At 39.1% G+C, this 27,032-nt stretch overlaps 1 protein-coding gene across 2 annotated transcripts in view; it reads right to left on the bottom strand.

Annotated features, from left to right (window-relative positions):
• The window catches only part of CPPED1 (calcineurin like phosphoesterase domain containing 1), a 56,151-nt gene that overhangs the window by 27,904 nt on the left and 1,215 nt on the right, over positions 1 to 27,032 (bottom strand). The window contains exons 2-3 of one of the 2 annotated variants that reach the window (XM_054270635.1): positions 12,459 to 12,586; positions 1,927 to 2,145 (exon numbers count right to left, since the gene is read on the bottom strand). In XM_054270635.1, coding sequence (XP_054126610.1) covers positions 1,927 to 2,145; positions 12,459 to 12,492 — 253 coding nt within the window. In that variant the 5' untranslated portion in view covers positions 12,493 to 12,586. Of the gene's footprint in view, positions 1 to 1,926; positions 2,146 to 12,034; positions 12,137 to 12,458; positions 12,587 to 27,032 lie in introns of those variants that run through there. The other variant, XM_054270634.1, reaches the window with a different exon arrangement.

Raw genomic sequence — 27,032 nt, 5'->3', positions numbered from 1 at the left:
CCATTTGTACAAACACAAAGGCAATAATGAAGTAATTGTTCCAGCTGAATATTCTACAATTCCTTTTAATAGTGCATTTCCTTAACCACTTTATATAACTACATGATAACACAGGCTTGAAAACTATTAACATAATTTCAATCACCAAGAAATTATTAGAGAAGTTAAAATATGGTGGCTCAAGTGAGGTAATCATAGAATCACTGAATCATTTAGCCTGGAAAAGACCCTTAAGTTTACTGAGTAATGAACTGCTCTTTCTTGCAATTTCTTGGAAATTGCATGAGGCAGCTTCAAATATTTATACAAGGCACAGCACATCCATCACACAATGTAGGTGATCTCACCAGTACAATCCACTCAGTTTCTTTCACATGTCTATTAGCAAAATGAATAATGCTAATGTTTTGCAAAGCCCTGACAGGTTTGTATTTAAAAAATTCCCAAGTCTGAGACACACACTGGCAAAAGGGACAATAATGACTACAGAGAACCACTGCTAGAAAAACAAAACCCAACCAAACACCAGAAGTACCACACACAAGATTTACTGTATCCAGCCATTCAGTGCCAGCGGGAGTCAGAAGATTGCTGGCTCTCTAGTTCACACTTAAACTCTACCAACAGAGAAGCCTTAGCATTATGTTCTTTGAAGTCAAAAGAGACAAAAGTACTCAGAACTTTGCACTGTTTTATGAGTATTTGAGAAATATCCAGGTAAACAGCAACCAACTTAGCCTCCTGGATTTTCTGAATTTTTAGAGTGAAAGATCCCTTTCAACAGGACGTATAACACTTACTATTTGTCCTGACTTTTCTTTCAAGAGATACTGAAACCAAAATATTTGCAACACCTACACAAATTAGAGGTCCTAATCAAAATATTTATTAAAACTCTGCTATAGGAAGATGATTCCAAAATTAATGGAAGCATGTAAGCCAATAAAACTGCACCATGGCAGTTTTATGGTCAAGCCACTGAGGTGTTACACAGTAGATTCAATCAAGCTTAAATCTGTTGTTTTTTACACTTTCCCACTCTTTCAGCAAAACTGTGTTCCGATCAAAAGAAAGCCTACAAATACTGTCAATCAATTTGACAGCTAAAGTCTTAAAATTACCACTGTGGGACACTGAAGGAATTAGTGAAAGGTCTCCAACGTGCTCGAGGCCCTGCCGTGTGAGCAGGGGCTGGGAAGCAGCTCCTCAGGTGCAGGTGGAGTGTGAAGCAGAGCAGAGCACAAGGCACAGGATGTTTGCAGCTCCCTGGTGCATTGTGGTGCTGGCAGTGACAGAGCCAGGGCTGTCTGCAGCTCTGCTGCTTATCAGGGCTAACGAATGTGGGACACTGTGCTCTGTTCTGCTTTCCAGACCACTTCTCAGCAGGTAACACCACATCTAATTCCACTTCCCAGAAAAGTACTTCTCTGTCTTGTAACTCACCTTTCTGGATCGTTTTTTGTTCTTCCTCTCAGGGTACAAAGAAACACACTGAGCTCAGAGCACCACAACCACAGGACAGAGTTGCTAGAGGTCAAACTCACTGACCTTTAGCATTTTAAAAATGCAAATATTTGAATCTATTGAGCACTAGAAATCTATAGAATTCTCTGAGCCTTACTCACTTTTAGAACCCATAAAGCCATATCTAGTTTTTGCTATTTTCTTGGCATTAGTTTTCCCCAGTGGCTAGAGCCCCTCAAAGCAAGCAATTAATAAATGAATGTACAGATGACAAAATCAGAATAATATCTCAAGAATCAGCTACAAATCACAGCTTTTTTCCCCCAAAATACCAAAACAGAAACTAATACTAATGATACTTATGAAAGACTATTTTGAAGTCAAGTAAATTAGCCTTGTTGCCAATCTGAAGTATAAAAAAATGGAGTTATGACCTCCATTCTGCACTTTTAATTGCCTTACCTGGCATTCCATGGACAAGGTCTCCACACAGCACAAAGAACTTGGGTTTAGGGTTTAGTTTGTTAACAGCCTGCACTGCTTGCTCTGTTAATTTAATTTCTTCTCCCCATTCATCATCTCCATTATTAGTGTCTCCCTGTGCCCAAGCTTTTATCAGTCCAAACTGAGGATCTGCTCCTTGGATGAAGTAGAAGGGCCCCTTCCATTGGTACTCAGCATCTAAGAAGAAAAAAAAGGAAAAACAAAAACAGTAGAGAGACTTAAAAGAGAATGAAAGCTTCCACACATAATTAAATTTATTGTTCTTCACCTCAGTAGGTTGACACTGCTTTAATTCATGTACAGAATTCTGTACTCATTCATACAGGACAAATATAATGTCAGAAGTACAAAATTTTCCTCCAATGTATAGTTGTAATAAAGGAAGGCATATTAATCTAATTACACCACATAGTAATTACAGACTGATTAGAGGAGAAGTATGTGAAGAATTCAGCAAGTAGTGCTGGAAATTACAAGACTACAACACAGCACAAGTGTGTAACATTAGATTTCAGTTGACTCTTTTAAGATTCCAATTATTGCTTCTTTAATTACCAAGTTAAAACATACACAGGTTTCACATTTCATGGTTCCAGTAGACTTTTTCTTAAATTATTAAGGAGTTGGATGCTTTTTTGTTCTCATAGTTTTAGAGAAATTTGGATGTAGCACATTCTTTGGAGTCCGAACTGAAGCCACTCAACAGGTCCAAGGTCAGCAAACATTAAACCCAGCAGCATCAGAATCATCAGCAACAATGAAAATTAAATTTACTGCTGCCACAATTGTTCCCAAGACCTATGACAGAAAGGTGAGAACTCAGAAACAAAATTCTATTGATAGAGTCAGTGTAGGCAGAGGGCAGGACAGAATCTGTAGTGGTACCATTTTTTGAATACTTCTTTCTCCAGTATTGTAATACCAAGTACAACAAAGAAAGGGTGACACATAGGACTACAAGCCCATTTGGAAGAAAAAAATCTCAACATTGGGCAAATAAAACAAGAGTTGGCTACAAATTTAAAATAAAAACGGGTAGCCTGTTTCCTACACTTATGTCTCAAGCTGGAATTGAAGTACAAACACAAGTACACTGTGGTTTCTCCAGCTGTCGATATGCATTCATTTGCAACCTGAATATTTTAGTTTTGACAGCTCTATTTGGCTTAATACATTTACTGTTATTGGAGGTTTTTAAACAGCATTTAAACTGTTAAAAACTCATAGACTACATCCATCTACAGTTGAATCTAAAAAGAAAATATACAAATTATTTAAAATTAAAATATAATCTGTAAATATACTCTCATATCATGTCAGTCTGATCTGAAATCCATTTTGAGGCAAATGGTCTTCTGGTTTTCTAGTAACAGTAGAGAAGTAGCATGTTCAACACATGGATGTACTTTTGATTTCCTTCCACAAGCTCTAGAACTGAAGCTTCACACTTTGCAAGAAGGGGAGTGAGTTTCTTCCAAGCAAGGTTAGCAAACTGAGTTGAGAATTCATCTCTTGCACCATGGATATGGATAGGCCAGAGTGAGGGATGAGGAACGCAGGCAACCCCCGGAAGCTGCTTGTGATTGTCATCTGTTGCTATGGCACCAGATCATTTTTCCAAATGAAAGCTTCTGCACTTTAGTTAAAGTAACATCTCATTTCTAAACAAAACTATTTATATACCAGAACTGAGTTTAAATAATAACCATGTATTTTATAGACAGAAACTTCTAGCCACTCATTGGCTTTAATTCTGGAATAAAATTTACTCTTCAAGTTATACAACTGTTCAGAGAAGTGAAATGATCTATCTATCTATGAGTTTGCAGTATAAGCCTTATGGAACCAGTTGAATGTCAAAAATAATTTAGGTTTTTATTTTATGACTTGCAAGAAAAAATACAGTTGCCATAAAAGTTGCTTACATGATAAAGGCAGTAAAGGCACAGTTTGTGCAGAGAAACCAAGTTACAATCTTTATAGGTAGAAAGCTATAAGAAAAAAAAATCAGTTAAGGAAGCCCTTTATGACCTCTACAAAATGAAAATAAAAAAGGAATGTCTGGAACAGGAACTTGGTTTGAAGGAGTGGCACAATTTATTCATTAAATGAGGACAAAAGAACAAACCTTTGAACAAGATGGCAGGACTACTACTACCTGTCCCTTTTCCAGCAACCTGACAGACAGTACTGATAAATCAATGCTGAGCAAAATCTACTTGCTTTGTATTGTTTAATCTGAAGTCAGTATTTTTACCGTAGCAGCCTAAGTAAAATATAACTCCATTTATTTATTTTTACAGAGACCACTTAGAAAAAGAGCCAGCATTTGTTTTTAGAGCCTGTGTTTCAAGTATGGACAGACTGTGTTATGCTGTCAGAGCCCAGCATGGTGCTGGTGGCCACAGGCAGCGCCTGGAGCAGCCCTGGCTGGGTGCACCGGCAGCAGGGCTGGCCCAGCTCCCAGGGAACTTCACACAGAGCCCCTGAACACACACAGGTCTGGCAGGGACACAATGCACTGGCAGGGAGCAGGTGGGAAAGGCAGACCAGGGGTTATTCTAATATATGTTTCAGGGATATTTTATTTTCCTGACTTCTATTCATGCCAATACAGAAACTCTCTAGGTTTCAAGTACCTGAATGTTTCTAAGACTGTGCACAGATGCTCTGGTTTGAGTGGGTGAGTGATGGTCATGTGAGGCAAAGAGAGAGACTGATAAGATGAATTCAAAAAGAGAAGTTCAGTACACAGACAGAAGCAAGAAATGGCAGAAGAAAGGAGAAACAGAAGATGCAGGGGTGGAGGTGGTGAAGAGTGGGGAGAAAAGGAAGGAGATAGGAGGTGAAAAAAGAAAGGAACTGAAAATGATGCAAAGGTATGTGCTATATTCTCCTGTAGGAAAGAAAAAGATAAAATGAAGAAAGTGAAGCAGGGATATCAGAAGGAGCCAGGAATCAGGGCTATATAAATAACATTTACTTAAAATGTTAGTTAACTGGTCTTAGTCAAATAATTCAGTCAATAGCAATTTCTGTGGTATTCAATAACTTATCAAATAGTTACAAAAATAACAGTAAGGCTGAAAAAATATTTTCTACCTTTGTCTTGTTATTTGGTCACTCCAACCAGAAACATTAAACACAAATAACCTTAGTACTTAAACCAAATACCATTAGCTTATTACTTATCAACTCACTGCTTTTTTTTCCCATGAAACAAAAGTATATGGGAACAAAATAATGTAAGGACATTGTTTAAACTTACAACTTAACTTTTTTCTTAAAATCAGAAATGTGCTTTAAGTACTTTAAAAACAAAAACAGAATATCATGATTAGAGATGTCTAAGTACACCAATGGTGTGAACTTGCACATGGCACCAACCTTAAGGCTGTTCTGAATTCAGCACATCCAAGAGGTAACTCTTGAGGGCCCTCGCTGATCTTCAGAGTTGTTTTTGCAAGTTTTTCCTCATCTGGGCAAGCTGTGACACCAGTCCAGCTGAAGTGTCAAGTGTTGCTACCAGTGCAATTTCACTAATTCTGCTGAAAACCCCAGCACTAGGTCTGCATGAGTGCTTTTCCAACAAACCAATATGGTAAGAGGGTGGCAATGAGAAACAGCTGGGAAAAGCATCTTCCACTACCACAGATGGATCCAGGAGTCTTCTGCCTTATAATAAAATGGTTTATCAATGGACCCTGTTCAGATGATTATTCTGTACCCTCTTCTCCCTCACCAGCTGCTTGTTCATGTCTTGATTCAGCTACCCACAGAAGAGATATTGTGAGCAAGCAAATGAACTTTGTCTGCCCTGTGGCCAGGCCCCACAAGCCCCTGTTGGAGCCCTTTCCCTGGTCCTTGCACTGGATCTCAAGAGCAGTGCCCAGGGGGATCATTCTGCTCCCATGCTGGGGGCCTGCCCAAGCCTGGCAGAGGGGAACTAAAAAACACCACTGGCACAAGTGGTGGCAGGCCCAAAGCTGCTTTTGCAGCAAGTCTCTAGTCGTGATCCAGGTCCCAGCTGCTACTTCTGAAGGTTTCAGTTAAATAATGAGTACAATGGCCATCATCCCTTCAAATGCAGCAAATTACTTCTGTGGGAATAACAATAAAGGCATCCTTCTCACTAGGAGTTTGAATTTTTGAGCCTTCAGATGAGCGATGTAGATGTGTTAGATGAAGTGCATGCTAGGTAAAGCAATAGAAGATTAGGATTCAATTAATAATTTTTTCTGTCCTCTCTCTTCCATCACAAAATTGAATGAAGCTGAGAATGCCTGAAAATTGGCTCTTCATCCCTACAGATATTGAAGCTGTTTGTGATTCTCAGAATTTACCATAAGAAAACACAAATGTAGAACAAAGTTGAGACTTCTCTGATAACTGAGGTACATATGACTTCCATTTCTGAAGGACAACCAATGTCTGTGGAGCTGCTCTTACACACCAAGCAACAGAAAACTCAGATTTCATATCAGTTTTGGTTCCAGACCTCCTTAAAAGCACAGCTGATGGCCACAGAAGAAGTCCAACTTCTGAACATGTTGTTATGCCTCAGTTTCAATAGCTTCCCACTCTTTTTCTGCTCCCATGAATGCCAAAGTACAGACAGAGGATCGATGCAATGTATTTTTAGTAGCACTGGCTGAAAAACAGTGCCAGCTTCTAATTTTACCTAAGGATTAATTCTGTGAAGGACCGAAGAAGTCAGCAGCAGCTCACCAGAGAGAACCTCAGCCATGAATTGTGATCACAGGCAAAGAGACACTTCAAGGACTTAAGTGGGATTTCAGCAGAATCTCCCAACTTCTAAAGGACAATAGCTAATCTCTTGCTGTGCCTTCATTTCTTCCCCTTTTGCTTTTCCTAGTTTCACATCTCTTTTCTCTCCCCATCTCCAAGGATCACCAACACATCTATTGAGATTGCTCACAAAAACCACTGGCCTCTGACAGGCACACAGGATTATGGATCCTGGTGGGATTTCCAGTATTTCCCTGGGGGGATTTTTTATACGTACATTGGTTGGGTTCAACAGTATATTGGTGTTCTTCTTCCTCTACACTCTGCAGAATTTAATGGAAACAAATCAGTTGCAGAAAGTTACTCCTGTCCTTAATCTCTCTTTAGACACTACTGTGTCAGAGCAGTTTGGCCATGGACACATCTCCAGTGCCTGCTCAGTGCACCACAGGCAGTAACAAAGATGAAGATGCCCTCACTGTCACATTGGGTTTGACAGGAGAATCAATACCTGAAATTCAGAGCACAGCAGACACAGGGACATGGTTCCCTGCCCTGAGTTGTCTCAGCTTACAAAGTGTGCCTGTGACTCTTTTTCTGGGTAAAATTGAAAAGGAAGCACAACCTTGGTTTTCCAAAGAAGGTCCATGCAGGAAGGAAAATGGAATCTCTTAAGTGAAGTCAGAATGTATACATCACAGACAACACAAACAGCAACAATTTGTTTCCATTACTCTCAGTCCTGAAATAGCTTAAAAACCAATAAAGGAACTGTGCTACATTTTTAATAATTTCTTGTTATATATTAAAATATTCTCAATAGAAGTGGTTTATAAAACTCATTATTTTTGTATGGCTAAATACCAAAGATTTCAGTCTAAAGAAATGTGCAAGTCTTTCAGCTATTTTTTTCCATGTGTACCTGGGAGTCTACCAAAGACATGACTACTGAAGGTTCTGTTGGATAACCAAGGCAACCTGTCATGAATTATGCCATTATAAGTACCAAGGGTAAAACCCTTCAAAACAGGAATTAAAATACATTTTCAGAGAAAAAATAAAACTTTTTAAAGAGTAATTATTCTAGAAGTTATGCACTACAAAAATACTGTCAGTAGAAACCTAAATGACAGAACATGGTTTCTCAAAAAAAGAGACAGTGCTACTGTTACCAAAAGATACTTTTAAACTTCTTAGATAACTATCAAGGTAAGAAATGCCCTCTCAGACACAGTTTATTTGTACTGAGGGCTACAGAAGCTAAATTCTAGTCATGCCTTATGCCCACCCCCAAATTTAACATGTAAACTCATTACAAAAACTTTACAGCCCAGAACTGTAGGTGTGAAGGGGGGTGGCTTGCATAATGACAAGGTGAAGTCACAGAAAGTTTCTCAAAACCCACGTAAAAATTTCCCTAATCCATATGAGAGTTGGAGACAGTACTGGGAATGGAATATGCAAGCTGGGAAGCAGTTCTGATCAGTGCTCAAAAATATTACTGTTGAAGAGCTCTAGAACAGTAATCAAAATGTGCCAAGCTCTAACACTCTTCAGAAAGCAAGAAATCAACTGTGGTTGTATTTAATTCCAAAAGAAGGCGAATTATATATAATTATGATGCTTTTAAAAAGTGCAAAAATCCTTGAAGGCAGCATGGAAAATGTTCAAAGACATTATCCCAGAGGCTCAGACCATATGCACAGCATTTACTAAGGACTTCAGAAAGACCAAAAAGAATCCAGAGTGTCTAAACTACTTAAGTAACAGTGATAAGGAGGCTGGGAAGAGCAGATCAATGTCCTTTGAAAAGCTAAAGCATTCAAATAAAAAAAAAACAGGAAAGATTTTATACACTGAAAGGTTTGATACTGAAGTCCAAGAAGTCAAGCTAAAAAAAGTGAAGAACTGAAAACAGGATAAAACTGAGAACTAATAAAGCACTTTGTACAGGAATTAGGAGCAGATAGTCTGCCATACAGTCACTATGGTTAACAGGTGTTCCAGACATGCAAGATGCACCCAAAAAGAAAGGCTGAAATAATAAAAAACAAGGTACATTTTTGTATCCACATGCATCCACTTGTGAAGATCTAATGTGATAGTTCCTCCTGAGAGACAGCACATCAGGTCTGTTCCAAATCAAAGTATCAGTAGATGATTCCACAAACAGACACAGGCACTAACAAACCACTCAGATTGGGTGGCACCCATAGAACTCCTCAAAAGTGAAAATCAGTGAACTTCTGGGGGGAGTTATCCTTAAACCTGCCCTGGCACCAAAGGAACAGGGAGGTGGCCACTATTACAAACACATTTAAAGGGATTCTGGTAACAACTGACTACAAAATGGCATCTGTACAGACAAGTGATGGAAGCACTAACCAAGACAGTAGCTCCTGTGTTTACTGATTCTTCAGAAAGAGTAATCAACAGCTTTACAGGGACAAGGGAGATCCACTTGATCCCATCTCCATGAGGATCTTACAGTTCCTCACCAAAGACTCTTACGGAAGCCAAGCTGTCTGGAAATACAAAATGAAGTCCTTGCATGCACAGAAAACTGGTAAGAAAAACAAAAATGGACAAGATGCCACCTGGATATGTACTAGGACCTATATACTGTTCAACAACTCAAAACAATCTGTCACAACAACTGAGCAGTGAGGAAGTGGAATTTGCTAAAATTAAGCCATTTGACAGCATGAAAATCAGGCCTGGTTGTGAAGAGCTGAGGAGAGACTTCCTATGCAGTGAGTGTTCAAAACAGGATGAACTTTGTGCAAAAATGTGCAGCATAGTGCACATGGGGAAAACACCACCAACTTCATATGATTTTAACCAAGTGCTACCAAGAATCACCTCAACATTCAAAAATGGAAAAAATCAGAGATTGGAAAGGAATAGAGAACAGAGCAAAATGAAAATATGAGAAGTAATTGAATAAACTTTGAGAGTATGTACAAGATTGGTGAGGGAGGTATGACAAAGGAACACAAAATCACATGTGGAACTGAGACTGTGAGGATGCAATACTGGTTATTCACCTGTTCCACATAAAGGTTTCAGAACCATCAACTAGAACTAGCAAAAGACAGGTTCAAACAGACACTTCTCAACCAGTTCAACTGACAGAATATCACTTGTTTAGTTACTTGAAAAAAGTGTTCCACCACTTCCACCAAAGAAATTCTTTGCACAGCATGCTACTGACATACTCGGGACAAAAAAAAAACCAACCAAAAAGCCAAATAACTCCCTGACTTCTGGAGAGAAGTGGTGAAGACAGCATTTACCCAAACATATGGTCCTGTTTCTTCACTCAAGTGCTAACAGAAGTAGACAGCTGAAGCAAAATTTCACATGGGCATAAAAGAGACAATTTATTTCACAAAGTAAAGTCAAACCATACAAAGGTCTCTTGCCAATCATATAGGGTATTTATACACTGTTTAGTACTGGGCCTCATTGATTATATGGATAATTTCAATCCCTCACCTCAAGCTCCTCATGCACATGTCCCACATCAAGGGCAGAGGAGAGCAGGTTACAGGTGTAACCTCCACGTTATGTAAAAGCAGAGTGAACAATTTACCAGTGGGGAAGAGGGACTTTGCAGAAACGGTAGGAAAAAAAGGAAGGAAATTTAGCTCTCAATAGTGGCTTTCAAACTTTAAAAGGAAAGTGTGCCAAGCCACAGCAGTAGCAGAAAATGTGGATACATGTTTAACAGGAGTGGAACCTTAAGATTAAGAAAAGCAACAAAACAGCAACTGATTTTTGTCTTAAACTGCATGAAAATTTGCCTCAGTTTTAACAGCCCTTGATTATCTTTTTTCCTAATAATTTAGTTATTAAAACGTTGTGTTGAACTTCAGCCTCTTAAGAAAGACCCAAGTAAATTATTTACAAAAAATATTGCACCCGAAGATGGTAGCTGGACTACGATAGCCTGACAAATCCTGAACAAGACTGGAAGGAACCAACTGGTAAGAAAAATCTTAAGTAATATTTAAAGAATTCCAAACACTTTAGAAGAAAGAAGCGCACCTGGTCCCAAATGACATTTTCTTCCATGTTTAAGGAAATTTTCAAGGAGTTAAATACAGTTTTTACTCAGAAATTTTTACACTGCTGTTGAACACTCCTTTTGTCAAAATTCCACTGTATAGTTGATTTAACTAGATGGCTTGTCTGCCATCTGTCCCCTCAGCAAATGCTACGCATTCTGTTCCAAACCAACCAGGCCATCTGCAATTAATAGGTTGCCAGAATGGCTGTATACATATACTTCACATGCTCTGAGTTGGTGATTTTTCTTTATTTGGCAACAAGCAAAGCCAAATATTTCCAGTGCAACCCAAGAAAAGACCACAAAATTGATGGGATGAAATAGCTTTGCTGACCTCACCAAACCAATACAATTTGAAATTCATAAATACAGAGAAATAGAAGACCTTTTATACATGACCATGGAAAATGATTTCTTAACACAGCTGTGTCCCTGAAAAGCCCCAGCACACTATAGAACCTCCATCCTTGGGAGAATTTTACAAACAGGTGCACTCACTGAGATGTTAAGGTGTTAAATGCACTCCTCTGTGTCCAGCCACAAGCTAGAACCAGGAGAGACAGGCGGCTGCCACCTTTGGCTCGGCTTCGTCCCCTTACCCACCTAGCGGGTGTGGAAGCGCGTCTGCCCTGGCTGGCGGCAGCGCAGGGCTCGCAGTGCTGCTCCTGCACAGCGGGGCAGGGCCAGGGGAGCACCTGAGCTGCGGCTGACCCGAGCGAGGCTGAGCACCCCGGGGAAAGCGGCATATCACCAAGCAGTGAACCACCTTACATCTTGGTGCCCTTTCGTTCGGGCACCAACAGTGACCCAGCGGTCACCTGTTAGGTCACCCCTACAGGTACAAACACAGGACATCACAGCGCTGGCACCAACAGCTCCAAAGGCTGTGGAGACCCGGTTCAGCAGCACCCACAAGCATTTTAAAACGAATCCGCTGCTGGACACTGCTGGCGTCTGCACAGGAGCCAAAGCGTGGGGACAAACCTGGGCGCGCCCCGGCACAGCGGGGGCAGCGGGGCGGCCACAGCCCCGCGTCCGTCCGCGCTGCGGCCGCCGGTGCCCCCCGTGTCCCCCGCTCGCCGCCACACAGCCCAGGCCCCGGCGCTCCACACCTCCCTCTCCCGGGCGGCAGCTCCTCCCGCCGCGGGGAAACCCGGGGCCTCCCTCCGCACGCCCCTCCCGCCCGGCAACGCGGCGGGGAAGAGCCCGCGGGCGATGGCGCGGCGCGGCCGGCGCTCCCCGTACCTGGGCGGAAGGCGGTCAGGGTCCTGCCGCGGGCTCTCAGGAACACGCTCTCCTCCGCCGCCATCGCCCCGGCCCGCGGCCGCTGCCACCGCCGGGCCCGGCCGCCGAGGGGGCGGCACCGCCTCCGCCGGGGGCGGCGCCTGGCGCGGGCGGGAGGCCCCGGGACGCGCCGGGGACGCCCCGCGGGCCCGGGCGCTGTGGCCGCGCTGGAGGCTCCGGGGCCTGGCGTGAGGGGAGCAGCGGTGCTCGGGCGGCTCTGGGGCGAGCCCTGGCATAGCCCTGGGAGCAGACAGGGGGCTGCGGGGCGGCTGCCGGCACCGCCGTGTGTGGGGGCGACTTAGGGTGGAACCTGCCTCGAAGATGCGCTGGCTTTTAAATAAATTATAATAAATTTATATTACATCATATTCAGCTTGTTCCTAACCTGCGAACCGAAGTAACCCCTTGTCTGAAAGCATTGGCAACCTTCCTTTGTTCCTTCATGGGTTGTTCTCATCAGGTTTTCTCAGTGTTTAAACGTGCTCCCGCATTTAGGTATCGCCAGCAACTACTCTGTGAAAAAGAAAAGAGAAGTTACGCAGAAAAAGCAAAGCCCCAGTGTCTCCCTGCTCCAGTGCCCCCAGCTCCGCCTGCCCTGCCCTGCCCGTGGGCACAGTGGAGGGCACGGAGCAGGGCCCACGCAGCTCCTGCTCCTGTCTGAACCAAGCTACACAGTGAGGCGATGGCTGAAATATACGGCTGACCCTTACAAGGCAATGTTTTCTTCATCTCTTCTGACCTAGAATTCCTTTTTGACCTAGCCATCCAGGAACAACAACATGGTTGCAGTTTCCCAGTCGAACAGCTGGGACCCCATTATTCTGTGTGGTGCAACATGCAGAGTTCTGAGTGCCTCTATTAATTGTGTGAAATCTGCAGCAATGTGTTAGGTAAGGCTAATATTGTCAACTAAAATGCATTCCTATGGCTAGATGGCTTTTCCATCTGTAAAATGTGGGTATTATTATCCACAAATAAAAACAGCTTCTTCAGTCCTACTTGTAAACTGCTTAAAGATCGTTAGATGGAAAGCGCTGGGGGAAGTCTTTTTTATTAAGTAGTTTTTGTCAATTCCTCTCTTTATGAGGCAGCATGTGGTATATTAAGCAAATAAAGACTAAAGTGCATTTTTAAGTCTCAGGTGTAGCCTATCTAAATATCCCAACACCATCATAGGAAGGGGTGATCACAGTCTCGTGGTAGAACTGCTCGTGCTAGTATAAGAGCAGTCAGCTCAGTCATGCAAAGAATTTTTTTCCTACCTTTTCTATTTCTTTTCCATTTTCTTCTCATTTGTTTAATAGGGCTGAGCAGCTATAAACCAGAATATATGACTGCTGCATGACTTCAGCTAAAGTCAGAATTAATTTTGCATGTGAAATAACATCAAGATCAGGCCAAAAAATGTAGATTGTTTTGGCAAGGCAGCATAGTGTGGCTCTGGAGCACAAGGACATGAGATTGTGATCAGCACCTGAATTACCTTTGTCTTACTTAACCTGGATGTGTTGCTAAAGGCAACCATGTTTCTTGTCAAGTTATGCATGTCTGAAAGATTGAATCAGACCTGGCAGAGATGGGGATTGCAAGATCTTCTAGATTTATCTAAGTCTGTAATTTCACAGCTCTTTTTTTCTAGTCATGTATAGGGTGCTCTCCTCTACAAAATTCTGTTGTCAGTACTTGTATTCTGTTCTATTTGATGTCTCTGCAGGATGGATCATGGATGAGCCCCAGGATGCTCAGCTCTTTCTAGGTGATGATGGTGAGTGTGCAGCCTGCCTATGTTGCCTCCTCTTCAAATGGAATCCTTTGATCTTAGATCACCTTGAGCATTACTTACGGTAATGAGGAGGCCACGAGAAATTTTAGTTTTGTAATTTAAACATATTTTCTTGTGATTTTACAGCCTGAGTGCAGAAGTGTTTTCATCTGCAGAAATAAAGGAACATTTGCTTATAAACGTGAGAACTGAGAATCAGGACTGTGTATGCAGGAGAGGGATTTCAGCTCTCTCTTGCTTCCTTTACTCTGCCAAATTTGAAGTATGCATTTTTGAAGCCAAGCTCATGGACCAAATGCTATACAGCTAAACTCATTTTACTATGACTAAGTCGTTCAAAGTTACTACTGATCTATGTTGGTTTAATTATAGATTTTCATGGACTCATTCCAGATGGGGCCTAGATAAAGCATCAGAATTTTGTCATAGGACTTGATTTGTTATACAAAGTGTCATGAATATAATGGCACTGCATAAATAATTTACAGTAGCACGTGTCTCCTCTTATATAGAGAATATAAATTGAGAGTTTTAATAATTTTATGAAGTTAGTGTGAACATACAGAGGGAAATGTACCATTCTGGGAGGGCATGCAGTATATTGAAAATAAGAGATTAAAAGTGGAAAATGCAGGCATTGAAAATAAAATTCTTATGTAAGATTTAGCTTAGTAAGGGCTGTGAATAGAATAGTGCAAATCTGTGGAGTCCAGATCTCGTAAGACTTACTTGAGTGTGCTTTAGATCATGCTGCCAAGACTTACAGTTCTTGGAAGTTCTAAAGAATCCAGTAACAAACATTCTGCCTTATTTTTTACTGCAGTTTAAAATAAGACTCTATGCACCTTGAGAGACCTAGATAAAGTACTAATAAAACAAATAAATTATTCTAAAATTTACTGTCTCTATTGAGAAATTGAAATAAAGAGCAAAATATTCAAGGCAGTGGTTGAAGAATGAGAATCCTATTTCTAATCTCAGCAAATGACAGGATGACAAAGAACAAAACTGGAAGAGTACAAAAGGTGAAAAGGATATAACAAGGTTGGTCTAAACATTGGAATTGAAATTACAATGCACAGACAGATATGCAGATTTGAAACTAAACCATTTAAATCTTATATATAGAATAGAATGACTATGTGCCATCTGGAATTCAGGGAATCCAATGAAAGTTGGAGGTGTAAACAATACACACAGCAATATCAATATCTGTTTTCAGTGCCTGCTGATATATATGAGTCCTTGAGGGATAAGTTGGAGAAAATAATAGAAATTGATAAAATCTCATTATAGAATTACATATAATTGTATTTGTTTAGAAAGAATTTGGATTTACTCATGCTCAAAATAAATAGCACATACAATGTATTTTCTGTTTTTTAAGAATCTCTTCTCCCTGTAAGTCCTTGAACAGATCAGCATTGATAGCAGATGCAACATTTTGGGAGGTTTGGCACAGGATACAGCTCCTCTCCTTCCCCAAGAACAGTTAATGGATAAAATCAGGAAACTTACAGTAGTATCTCTTACCAGTACAATCCTGTGTCCTGCTGCATTGCTGAGACTCCAGGATGGCTACACTATTAGAAGTAAATTTAGCAATCTGAGCCTAAAACATTACATAATATGATAAAACATAAGGTCTGATATTCAATACAAACAAAAATTAATTACTACAGTAAAAGTGAATTACTGCACTGAAGAGTGTTAACAATGTTAAAAAAAGGCTCTATTAATATTTGGCCTTGATACCAAATGGCCTTCCATTTTCAAAAGGCCCATAAAATAATTTCAAAAATATTAAAAATGCTTTGCACAAGCCAGCTTAAAGGGATTGGTTGACCAGGACCAATATTTTGTTGCTAGGAAGGGAACAATGATGACATTGATTATTTCCACAGCTAAAAATCCACTATGTAATTGATTTTTATCTGACTCATTTAGTGTGGGCAGGCTCCATTTGTTCAAGAAACCTGTAATATATTCCTTGAATCACTGTAACTATGAGAGATATAAAAGTTGATGTAATGAGTTAAACACACTATTTAACTCAATTTGTTTTGCACACTGAATTCCAATTTCTGACACAGATACAGGTTCTATCTAGAGCTATTGCTCATTTTTTAAGATGTCTTTTTAATTTTCTGTGCTCCCAAATATTCAAGAGTCCTACTTTATTCAGGGTGCCTGTGATTTTAGAATTCTGTGTCCTGAGATTTCATTTTCAGGTACACTGAGAACTCACACCTTTCACTGAATGATTGAGACCTGGGCTACCAGCAGATTCAAAATTCTTGATTAGTAAAGACTCCAGGGAATGAGAGAGCCAGACTAGGAGGAATTATTTGATCTGGTGCATATCTTTGACACATTCAGTGTCTGCTCCTGAAAAGTCATGGATATTTGGGTCATGAGTTTGTATTGAAAGTGCTATACACATAAAAATTGCATAGGAGTCCAGCAGGGCTTGAGCTGAATGAAAAAAACTCCCAAGGTTTTAATTGAAGTGTCCATTTCCAAAATTATGTAGAATATTTGTGATTGACTGCCACCTCATCCTGAACTATAAGAACTTTCTGGCTTAACTGCTCTCCAGAATTTTTGCCATCAGATTTGGGCAGCATTTGCCCACTATATAAAGTTTATGAGTCCTGTTGCTCATCCTGTCCAGTCACAAATGGAAGGCAATTAGGAATATAAAGAGATCTGAAGAAACTATTTATTGTATATATCCACATATATCTGTATGTTTTTAGAGTACTGCAGGTTTCAGGTATATACTATTTGACTTGGTCTAAGAAGAAAATTTAGGTTTAAAACATTTTCTTTCACAACTTGGTCTCAAATTTGGACTTGTTGGGCTTGTCTTATTTTAAACAAATAGATTTTCCATTAATGTAGAAGCAAAACCAGAAAACTGAAAGAAAAATTAGTATTTAGTTTATGTATCTATATGCATGACTCTTCAGAGTCCTTTCTCCTTTGCTGATAAATGACATATATTATAAAAAAATAAAAGCCCTGGTGATCATTAACCACAGTTGCTGCTTCTGTCCAAAAAACCCCAAAGAAGCAGTAATCTTTCAAGTATTAAAATTCAATAAACAATCAGTGCACTTTGATATTTTTCAACTAGGCATAGAACAAGGGCATTGGTCTTTTCCTGTTACATTGGTTAATCCAAAATGTGTTGCAAATGTACTAGATGAATCTCTTTGTTTCCTTGCTCAAAGCATAATTTTTTTCAGACTAGAAAATCTCATTTTTGCATTACAGGTGACATACAAGTAATTTGGGTGTTTTGAAAAAACTGATACCTCCTTTTTCTTTCCTTCTGTAAAGAGATTTCATTCTCTTTCAGAAAAATGTCATTTTTTTTGTTCACCTAAATTTTACCCAAATATATTTCTCAGAAGCACATGTACATCACCATCTGACAGGATACAACAAACTGGAAATAAAGAGATAGACAGTGACATCAGATGACTTTGAGAAGAAAAAAGAGTGACTACAAAAAAGCTCTGAAAGAGAACCCATTGTCATTCCACATTGCAAAGATGCAGCTTCTGCTACAGAGGGAAGTTTGGCACCACAGAAATGTCCTCTACGTGGACAAGGTTCCACTTAGGTTTTCTGAAGTGGAAAAGGTAGTTGTACATCAATCAGGCACATAAATCCTCTTGTTGATTGGCCTTCCTGAGTCCCACTCTGCCACTACTCTCCCCTCAAAATGCAGCCTAATAAATTGCATCGGTGGTTCAGAGAATCTTTGCTGCTTTGGAGAATTATTTATGTTTGCTAAACTCTTCCTAGAACTCTTCTACACATTAGCATTCACTCATATTGTGTGCCAGGTTTTGCATGTGAAGTAGATCTTAAAATTGACTTTACCATCTGTGATGTCACTAATATAGCAGTCACTGTACTTCCTGAAATAGGATGACTATGAAGGATGCATCTATTTTGCCACAGATTTCTATAAAACAAAATGTTTTTCAGTAATTAAAGCTGGAGGTGAACAAAGGAGGTACTCCGGGAAAAGCACAGATTAATTTAAACCATAAATGACCCATTTAATTTTTTTTTCACTCAAGTAATGACTGAAGAAAATGAGTTCAGAGACTGATGAAGGATGCTGAATAGGTAATTATCACTATTACAAACACCTTATTTTAATTTGTAGGAAATGTGATTTGAAAATTAAATAGTACTTGATTTTTTTTTAGGTTTCAGTGTGGATTCTCCTTCAGCTGTGCCTAGCACTTTTGTTTCTCAGAATTTCAAGGACCTTTCTTTTCCCATTAATGATTGTATTAGATAACCAGAAGGATCCATTTTTCAACAGTATTATCTCAGCAATAAATTACATTTTCCACTTCCCTCAGATTCCTGGTCTAAAGATCTGTAGGTGTTTTACAGGCCTTGGGTAAAAAGAAATAACAGAAAATTTGGACAGAGGTAGAGGCACACAGAGGCTGATTTATGAGTGAAGACATAACATGCACCACGAAGCTTCTACTTTTAAAATTAATTATAGATGAGGACAAGATTGCATGCCCTACAAGGCAAATGTAATCCACCTGTTTAGTACTACCCGTAAGTTCAGCCACCAGACTCCTTCCCCGTGTTTGCAATGATTTTTTTCAGATTCCTTCCAGTTGTACTTATTCATAACAACTAAGTCAACGACAGCAAACACTGTCTGTATTCCCAGAGTGTTCTTTCAAATTTTTAATGCTCCAGTAGTTTTCAAATCTCTGTTACAAATGTAACAGAGACCAATGTCCAAGCATAAAAATCTAGACTAATTGACACTAGAAAAGTGGCTTTCCCACTCTTTGAATTTCTTCTGGTTTTGAAACAAGGGAGAAATAAAATTTTATTCATGGAAATATTGCTTGGTCTTATTGATCCATTCCTACATTTGCTGAAGGATGATCACCATAAAGATATGTCCCCTGTACATCAGGGAAAATATAGAAATTAACTCAAGTGCCTCTTCTGCAGATGACTTGGAACCCTTAAAGATCATTTTGATGTTGCCAGTTGGTTGCAGGAATACACAGTAGGAATTGCAGAGGGCTGTGTGCAACAGTCAGCTACCAATGAGGAGATGCTACATCCAACCCTCCCAAATGTACTCTGTGGCAAACAAACCCAGTGTCCTTGCAGAATGAACTGTGCCACCCATTTCTAGCTTTAAAACCAGATGGGCCTAAGACCTTCCTGCTATGAAACATAGTCAGGCTCATTCAAAAATGAGTGTTAAACCACAAACAACTCAAAACCAGTGAAGTGTCATTAGCATTTTTGTTGAATGCAATTGGATGGACTCATCAACCATAACAATTTGTTGGGAATAATTAACTGTGCTGAATTTTTCATTAAAATAAAAGCACAACATTCATATGGAGTAATTACTGTGGTGTGAAACATGTTTGAATTAGAACAAGACAACTTTGTCATTGTTTAGGTAAATTCATAGTGCCAGGAAATGTTCTCCTCCCCAGGTTCTAGGAATCCTGTGCCTAACAGTCTCCTGCAGCATACAGTACCAGCTACTATTCATAATAGATCTAGAGCTGAACATAAGGTATGGAGGGAGTATTTAAAATGTTTAATTATTCAAATGAAGGAATTAATTGACTGTGTCTTTTTTGCAGTTCCACAATATTTCTAAACATCTTAAGAGCTCAGCATGCTAAGCAGAATATAATAATGTGTCTGAATCTGCACTTCAGTTTAGTCTCCAATACAAGCACTATGGAAAAACATTTTAAAATCAGACATTTGGAACAGAGCGACTGACTTTGGGGGAAAAGCATATCTATGTATATATATAATGTATATATACACAAATTATGTATACAATATAAAAAAACGGTGGTGAATTGGATTCAATGGGTGAAGATCTTACTATGCCTATTTGATGTACAATATGTGATGTAATACTTATCAACAAGCTGCACTTCACTACAATATTTATGACAGTTCCTTTTAAACTAGCAGTTCTCAAGCAATTCTAATCTAATCTAGTCTTAACTATGATGATTTCTGCAAAAAGTATTAAATAATACTGAACTGGTGAGAATTTGCCAGAGCTGAGCTTCTAGCAGAAGATCATTCATTATTATACTTCCAAGCTTACCTAGATGGAGATCATTGCATTCATTGCTGGAAAAGGCAGGTGGGAAAGAAAATATTCCATTTGCTTCTCTAAAAACCTTCAAGTCTAATTTGTCTCTAGAGAAGGTCAAATTTAACTGAAAACCAGGTTGATTTACATATTTATTTCCAGGTAAACTATAGTAAACTGTAACTTCTGTTTGCCCTAAGCTTTTTCCAGCAAAGTTTTTGGGGGCTGAACAAACTGTTTATTTAAGGCTAAAGTTCTTTCTTGTGCAGGGGCAATTTTGTAAGTGTTGTTAAACTGTAGTGCATTTGAAAGGATTGAGAGATCCTCCCACTGTGCATTTGAAAGGATTGAGAGATCTGCACGTGGGCTGTTCGTGCCCGTGATGTGCCACAAGAACTGAAGTCCAGCTAGTGTGAGCAAGGATGGAAAGGTTGCCTAGGAGCAGGCTGGGAAGCCCTGACCTGAAGAAGCATCTGTTACCTTGCTGTCTGCCAGAAATAATTATATTATAAGCAGACTGGTACTAGAATTTCCAGTCTTTTCTCTTGGTCTCCAGAGCCAGAAGAAATCTGTGTAGTTCTGGTATTACACTCTATTTTTCTCCTTCAGCTCCTCATTGGGCAAACAGGTACTGCTTCTCTCAAAAAAAGAGAGATCAATTCTTTACTAGCAACCAGCAGAGGACACTTTTAAGGTTTCTGCCAGGTTTGCTTAATTGGACTCTTTGGATAAAAAAAGCCAGCACAGGGCTGTGATAGTAGTCTCAATGCTCTGATTTTCACACTTCAGCACTAATTTGCTTCTGGATAAACTTTGGTTAATCAAATTTCTGCAACTCAAGCAAATAAAGAGTGAAATTCATCCTGGCTAAAAGGAGCCCTGGTCTCATTTAAGTCCATAGAATTTCATCTACTAATATTCTCCCAGTACCTAGTGCTTCATCATTTGAAATGTAACTGTTTTGGAAGCATCCAGGTATATAAACAGATAAAATATTTCAGTAGCTAAAGTAGCTTCAAAATTAATTTCTCAGTGAAAAATGTTTAATTTTTAATTTTAATACACTCAATAACAGATTTATAAACCTTGGTTTATAAATATCTGCATTCCTTGCAACAACATTTCTTCTACTTAGTCCTAAGAATACTCTGCAGCTGAAAGATTTCCACCTTGTCCATACCCCCTCAGCCTTTGACTTATAATGAAGTTGCCAGCAAGGACACAAAGTAGTGTCAAGCACAATGGCATCCTTGTACTGTGCAACTGGAATAAACTGTAAATTTAAAATAGCACTGTTTACTATTTAAAACTTAGAGTTGGTAAATATCTCAAGAAAGATGTAGTGCATCAATGAGACTGCTATTATTTTTCACACTTTTCCTGTAAGAAAAGAGAATTGTAATATTTCTGAGTTCTTACATAACCTAGTCTAGCAAGTATTTATCTCATCTTCTAAATAAAAAAATCAAACCCCCTCATCCTTAAATAAATCCAGTGTAAACAGAAAATTACAAGGTAGAAGTTAGAGGACTTTCTGAGCTTCTGAACAATAAATCTGACCTGAGCAAATATAATAACACCATCCTGGGTAAAACTTTCCTAAACTGACTGAGAAGACAGGTATATAATTTTTTTCCAAGAAGGAGTATTCACATTTATTTATCAGCTAGGGTTTTAGAGGAGGTTTTTTTTCAAGAGAATGATATATCATATGGGTGTCATTCCTGAAAAAAAATAATGCACCTCTCACACAGTCTAGACTAAATCAAAGGGAAGAGAGCATTTTGTGATTTCTGCAAGTAAATTCATAAAGGCCAACAGGACTTAACAGATTTTTAGGACAGAATCATAAACTTGTTGTGGTGAACACCATGATGTGTGGGGGAGGAGGGAGAGGTGCCAGCTGGATCCATTGCCTGTCTTGGCATTTATTCTGTGTTCATCACCATGGTATCAAAACACCTTTACAAGTTCTGAGTGTAGCCATAGTAAAGCATCTGTAGTTCTTCCTTGAGTCCTAGGAGGGATGGCTTTGTGGTTGTTGCTATTGCTAGGATTATTGAACAAGCAGGTGAAAATATGGGATTTTACATTTTGTTCTTAAGGAGCTGAGATTCCTCAGGGATTCAACTCCATAGCTGTAAGTCAGTTGCTGGGAAAATTGTATCTGTACATGGTACAGAGATGACTGTTCTCTTGTCCCAGAAAATTCCAGCTCCAGAAAGGTCAGGAAGGGAGTGAGAAGGAGCCCTCATCCCTTTACACAGAGCACAGAGAAAATGCCTAGGATGGATGGAGGCAGGGAGGTGGAAACAAGAGGAGTTGTTGAATACCCTGCTGATTTTTCCTGGTTTCCCCAGCAGTGCAGGCACCTCCCTGAGTGTGTGTGCCAGAGAGCTCTGCTTATCCCTGTGCCAGCAGAACTGCCTCCCTCGGGCTTCCATGGATTGATGCACAGAGACACCTGAGAGCTGCCTGAATGCATCTGCAGCAATGTGCAGCAGATGTGCTGGAGCTTAAAGCTGTATTGTTAGTGGAAATATTATTTCCTTAGATATATCTACATTTTCTCACATAATAAGCACCAGACTCTAGCCTTAGTATTTTTGTCTGACTTTTCCTGGATGTTTTTTTTTTATTTAGCCTTTAATGATAGATTTTGGGTTTGCTTTCATTATGAAGAACACTAGCATTATAAAATTACCCCATTGAAAGAAATAGAATATTACATACTATAAAGAACATCTCAATGAGAATAAACTTATAAAATCTTGTTCCTTAGAGTGAAGTCTTCACTCCATTGCATACAGCTATCAATAATTAGATAGTCAACAGACCTAATACTAAAAACATCCTGTGCAATGAGACAAAAAATGTGAAAACTGGACCCAGGCTGAGGCTTTACATGGAGGATCTATTTCTGATCTTGCTGTGCAAGTTTTTTAGTGTTTTCTATTTTTTTTTTGTTAACTTGAGCTAAACATTATGACAGAAACAAGTGAGATAATTGAGTATTATGAGATATCTGCTCTTTTTCATTTATGGTCATTTAATGTGTTGAAATATTTGTACTGTGTATGTAGGAAAATGATCCTATTGTTCAGCCATGTAAATTATGTCTTTCTTAATCATATTATCAAGGCTCATGTCAACTGCTCTAGTTTGCATAGAAATTATGAGCAATTTGCTTTTAAATTTTGTTATTTTTTCTTTTTAAAGAAGATCAATCCCTAAATTCACAGGGAGAATTTGTTAAACTGGAAAATCCTATTTAAGGGTTCAAGGTGTATAGAAATTACAAAATTGCCTTCAAAAAGGCCAGCTTTCTATCAGGTGTGTGGGAGTGAATGACAAATTCCCACACACACCCAAGAAAATTGTGAGTTGTCCTCTTACCAAGTATTCTGTTACAACTGCCCCTACAGATGTGTCTGTGTGTATATATGTGTCTGTGTGTCTATATATGTTTGTATATATATATATATATATATATATATACATATATATATATATTATTTCCATATTCCACTGAAATATCCCTTTTACAGCTTCTCTACATTTTACTCCTGAGTTTCTTGGCTATATTGATTACAATCAGAATGGATTAAACAATCCATTCTGAAGCTGTACTCTCAGATACCAGTGTTTTGTCATAAAACTGTGTTTAACCTTATTGTACTCTGCAATAATCTCCAAAATATATGTATTAGGGAACAGATATCCTAAATATTTTATTAACATTGGATTATATTTAGCAGGTTAATCTGCTGATTTTAAGTAAACACTACAACAAAAAGATACCACAAGAATCTGCTGTCAGCATCTTTTTGCAGCACTTCTTAAGACTCCCTGATGTGCATTTACCAATGCAGTTAAAATCCTTTTATTTCTCCTATTATTTATCCAGCTGTGGGGTCACTGCACTTTCACAAGAATAAAAAAACCTCTAGGCAAATATATGTTGTAAAACCACCAAAAATTATTAAAAATCTTCTGCTACACATTAGTTACTCTGTGCATTAAATTTTCAGTTAAATATTGGCTTTATGCAAAGAGCAAGAAAATTAGATTGATGCCTTTTCATTCAAGATAGTAAAACAGAGTGCCTAGACAGATGTTCTAGATAGATATTGCATTTATGTAGGTGTAACAGAGTTGCACTGTGCTCAGAAATATTAATGATGAATACTGTTAGCATTATCAGAATGCTGTCTAGAAAGAAAACATAAGGAATGGCATTTACTCTTCCACCTTGAAATCTTCCTGGCTTTTTGACCCATCTGTCATTCTACCTGGTTGATAGGTTATTTCTTCTCACTGCCTTTCATGCTAAAGGACAGAGGAGCAAATCCCTTTGGAGCCAGCTTTAGCACTGCTCTTTACAGTTGGCTGTCAAGTGGAGTCAAGAAGGGACAGTTGCTACCATCTGCCCACAAGCGTGCTCTGGAACCTGTGTGTGTGTTTGTGCACGTCAACAGCTTTCCAACATATGGGCCTAAATTCAGTTTCTGAATTCATTATTGGCCTTTCAAATATGTGACCCGGTTTCAGATGTACTGACCACTCAGACATCTGGTGGTTTCATGTAAGCTGTGATTATTCAGCATCTCTTGAGCAAAATCACTCAGTGCAGTGCAGTTTCCATTTTAAATAGTGAGAAGAGAGTTGTTGAATTTAGTAGATACTGAGCTGGTCTGTGGATGTTTAACCTTCTTGACACCTGACCCTCTTGGCCAGGCCTGCAGTCACATAAGTGAATCTGACAGCCACCTGAAAACTGGTGACAGCATCACCTGCCACTGATAACTGTGTCACAGAATTAAAAAGGTATCACAGAACTCTGACCATAATTACTTCCTCTGTCTCGTGACTTAGCATTTTAAAATCCTGAACATCTTTTGAACAGTTAGCATCCTTTAAAAATGGAACTGTCAAGAGAAATTTTCTTATTCATAAATCTGAAAGTTCCTGCATCTATATATTAGTACTATATGTAAGACTCAAAATACATCAAGCTCCTGATGGGCATGTTGTGACAGTGATACAGGGAGACATCATTAAAGCTTATTATCAGGGAAGCACACTAAAAAGGTCTAATTTTCAGTAAGAAGTTTTGATTTTGGTTGCTTGACAGAACATTTTGGAAGACATGCAAAATATATGGTGGCTAAAATATTTTGTTAGTTAAGTAATACAGCAACTTTACCTTTCTGTGAAGATCAAGTTGTTCATTTCTGAGGTTTACAGCTCACTTTTATAGCCCTTGAGGGTTATTAGTGCTGAAACTGGCAGACTTTAACTGACTCATGGATTTGACTTCTTGTTCTGCCTTCTGTCCATGGATGTTCCAGGCCTGAAGAATGCACATTGCAGACTAAACTTGTCTACCTCTTTATCTCACTTGCTGAGGAGTTTTAGAAGAGGTATTGGTTAGATCTGCTCCTCAGCTGGTCTAACATATGCCAGAGTCAAACAGCAGATGATCAGAAAATTTTCTCTCCTATGTGTCCTGCTCTATATCTAAGCACAGCTCCTCTATGCTCAGACACAGTATACAGCCTATTATACTCACTTTAACCTTGACAATTTTTAATGCTATTTTAGGCCTGTTTGGAAAGTCTTCCTTTCTGCCTTGAAAACTTGAACTCATGGGAACAAAGGTGATTTGCTTTTGGAAAGATACAAAAGCAGTTCCAAATTTTTTGATCCTAGCTTTTATTTAGTGTAGCTTTTATTTATCTTTTTTTATCCTTTTTTTTGTTAACAAGATAAAAAATTTGTTGGCACAAGTTTGCAATGAGCTGCAGTAATCCTCAGACACCCGGTCAATCACTCCAGATCTAAATTCCATGTCAGTCTAATTTGTAACAAGCAGGAACATACCTTGTTCACTGGTACTTGCAATAGTGCTACAATTCAAAAGTAACGTCAGTTTTGCCAAGAGAGAAACTGGCTGTCAGCTTTCCTTGTTCAGGATCAGAGCAGTAGCTGTGCAACAGGCAAACCTGAGGGCACAGCTCGTTTTTCAGCTGCACTGCTGGAAGCTGCTTTAGACCTGTTGGCACTTTCTTCCCACTGCTGTAAACTGAAGACATTTGCACTATACGTGTATTTGCCCTTGTATGTTTATTTGCAGGTACTCTGTTTACCTCCTACATTTATCTGAATTTTCTTAATCTCCTTTGAATTAAGCTGAAGCTGCAAGAACTCTTGGGATTTCATGAAGTCCACTCCAAATGTGGTTGTGGTTACTGCCTGCCTCAAACCCAACCCACGTAATTATCACAGTTTAGGTTTTACTAGAAGATTGAAGAGGAAAATATTAGGTTAGAAAGGTAATTTCTACATTATAGAATTGCAATAAATTATAATATTCCTTCTCAGTAAGCCATTAAACCAAGTTTCTCACAGTTTTTCATTCATGCAGCACCTCTTGGTTCATTAAAACCTCCTGATGGTGATCCCTTTGCCACATGCAAAGTGTATTTTTTGAGACCTCATGACAACAACAAAGTGCTCAATGTGAGATGTTCCAGTTAAAATTGCTATGAATCCATGAAGTTATGAGAACAAGCTGCTTCTGTCCTAGTCTGCACGAGCATCTTTTTTAAAGAAAAGGGAAAGGTTAGTTAGAGGATGTGTGCTCACTGTTTATAAAAGCAGAAGTGTATTTAGTGTCAACACAATGCAGGTTGGGATTTCACACACTGTTGTACTGATACACTAATGATTGCAGTTACTGGTTAAAAGAGCAAAGGCTCATGAAGTGTTTGCTATGTAACTAAAACCAAATAATTTTAACCACCCAGCAAGACTAATACCTCTGGGGAAGGACACTGCTCATACAGGAGTGACAGAACTTGATAGAAGCAAATGGGGCTCTCTGATCTATGCAAATTCAAGAATGTAGAGCTGTTAAAAAAACCCCAAACTTCTGTGTTGTGTGATTCATGGTGTTTACAGTATTTGTGAATCATAGGACTTTTTTTCAGTATCCATAATGTCTCTTGTAGCCTCTTTGTAAAACACACTTCTTT

This window comes from Melozone crissalis, unplaced genomic scaffold (genome assembly GCF_028551555.1).
Source record: "Melozone crissalis strain CALT ecotype California unplaced genomic scaffold, PUWL_Pcris_2 ptg000012l_1, whole genome shotgun sequence".
Taxonomy (NCBI): Eukaryota; Metazoa; Chordata; class Aves; order Passeriformes; family Passerellidae; genus Melozone; species Melozone crissalis.
The sequence above is the reverse complement of the archived record's forward strand: the minus strand, read 5'-3'. Positions and strand labels throughout refer to the sequence as shown.